Below are 1,168 nucleotides of genomic sequence, written 5' to 3'. Positions count from 1 at the left end.
TCTGAGTCCTGACCCCCTGAGTCCTGTCCCCCTGAGTCCCGTCCCTCTGAGTCCTGACCCTCTGTGTCCTGATCCTCTGAGTCCTGACCCCCTGAGTCCCGACCCTCTGAGTCCTGTCCCTCTGAGTCCCGTCCCTCTGAGTCCCGTCCCTCTGAGTCCCGTCCCTCTGAGTCCCGACCCTCTGAGTCCTGATCCTCTGAGTCCTGACCCCCTGAGTCCTGTCCCCCTGAGTCCCGTCCCTCTGAGTCCTGACCCTCTGAGTCCCGACCCTCTGAGTCCTGTCCCTCTGAGTCCCGTCCCTCTGAGTCCTGACCCTCTGAGTCCTGTCCCTCTGAGTCCTGACCCTCTGAGTCCTGTCCCCCTGAGTCCTGTCCCCGTGAGTCCCGTCCCTCTGAGTCCCGTCCCTCTGAGTCCCGTCCCTCTGAGTCCTTTCCCTCTGAGTCCTGTCCCTCTGAGTCCTGTCCCTCTGAGTCCTGTCCCTCTGAGTCCCGATCCTCTGAGTCCTGTCCCTCTGAGTCCCGATCCTCTGAGTCCTGTCCTTCTGAGTCCTGTCCTTCTGAGTCCTGTCCCTCTGAGTCCTGATCCTCTGAGTCCTGATCATCTGAGTCCCGATCCTCTGAGTCCCGATCCTGAGTCCTGTCCCTCTGAGTCCCGATCCTCTGAGTCCTGTCCCTCTGAGTCCTGACACTCTGAGTCCTGACCCTCTGAGTCCTGACCCTCTGAGTCCTGTCCCTCTGAGTCCTGATCCTCTGAGTCCTGATCCTCTGAGTCCCGATCCTCTGAGTCCCGATCCTCTGAGTCCTGTCCCTCTGAGTCCTGTCCCTCTGAGTCCTGACCCTCTGAGTCCTGACCCTCTGAGTCCTGATCCTCTGAGTCCTGATCCTCTGAGTCCCGATCCTCTGAGTCCCGTCCCTCTGAGTCCCGTCCCTCTGAGTCCCGATCCTCTGAGTCCTGTCCTTCTGAGTCCCGATCCTCTGAGTCCTGTCCTTCTGAGTCCCGATCCTCTGAGTCCTGTCCTTCTGAGTCCCGATCCTCTGAGTCCTGATCCTCTGAGTCCTGACCCCCTGAGTCCTGTCCCCCTGAGTCCTGTCCCCCTGAGTCCCGTCCCTCTGAGTCCTGACCCTCTGTGTCCTGATCCTCTGAGTCCTGACCCCCTGAGTCCTGTCCC

The 1,168-nt window shown here is 60.7% G+C and overlaps 1 protein-coding gene across 1 annotated transcript in view; it reads right to left on the bottom strand.

The window, feature by feature from the left end:
• The window catches only part of LOC106512004 (spore wall protein 2-like), a gene marked incomplete at both ends in the record, with an annotated part of 3,014 nt that extends 1,920 nt beyond the window's left edge, over nucleotides 1–1,094 (bottom strand). Inside the window, one exon of the mRNA XM_014000709.1 lies at nucleotides 33–1,094. Coding sequence (XP_013856163.1) covers nucleotides 33–1,094 — 1,062 coding nt within the window. The remainder of the gene's footprint in view (nucleotides 1–32) is intronic.
• Between the last annotated feature and the right edge of the window lie 74 nt (nucleotides 1,095–1,168).

The sequence above is a fragment of the Austrofundulus limnaeus genome, unplaced genomic scaffold (genome assembly GCF_001266775.1).
Source record: "Austrofundulus limnaeus strain Quisiro unplaced genomic scaffold, Austrofundulus_limnaeus-1.0 Scaffold3834, whole genome shotgun sequence".
NCBI lineage: Eukaryota > Metazoa > Chordata > Actinopteri > Cyprinodontiformes > Rivulidae > Austrofundulus > Austrofundulus limnaeus.
This window is presented reverse-complemented; position numbering and strand designations above follow the sequence as displayed.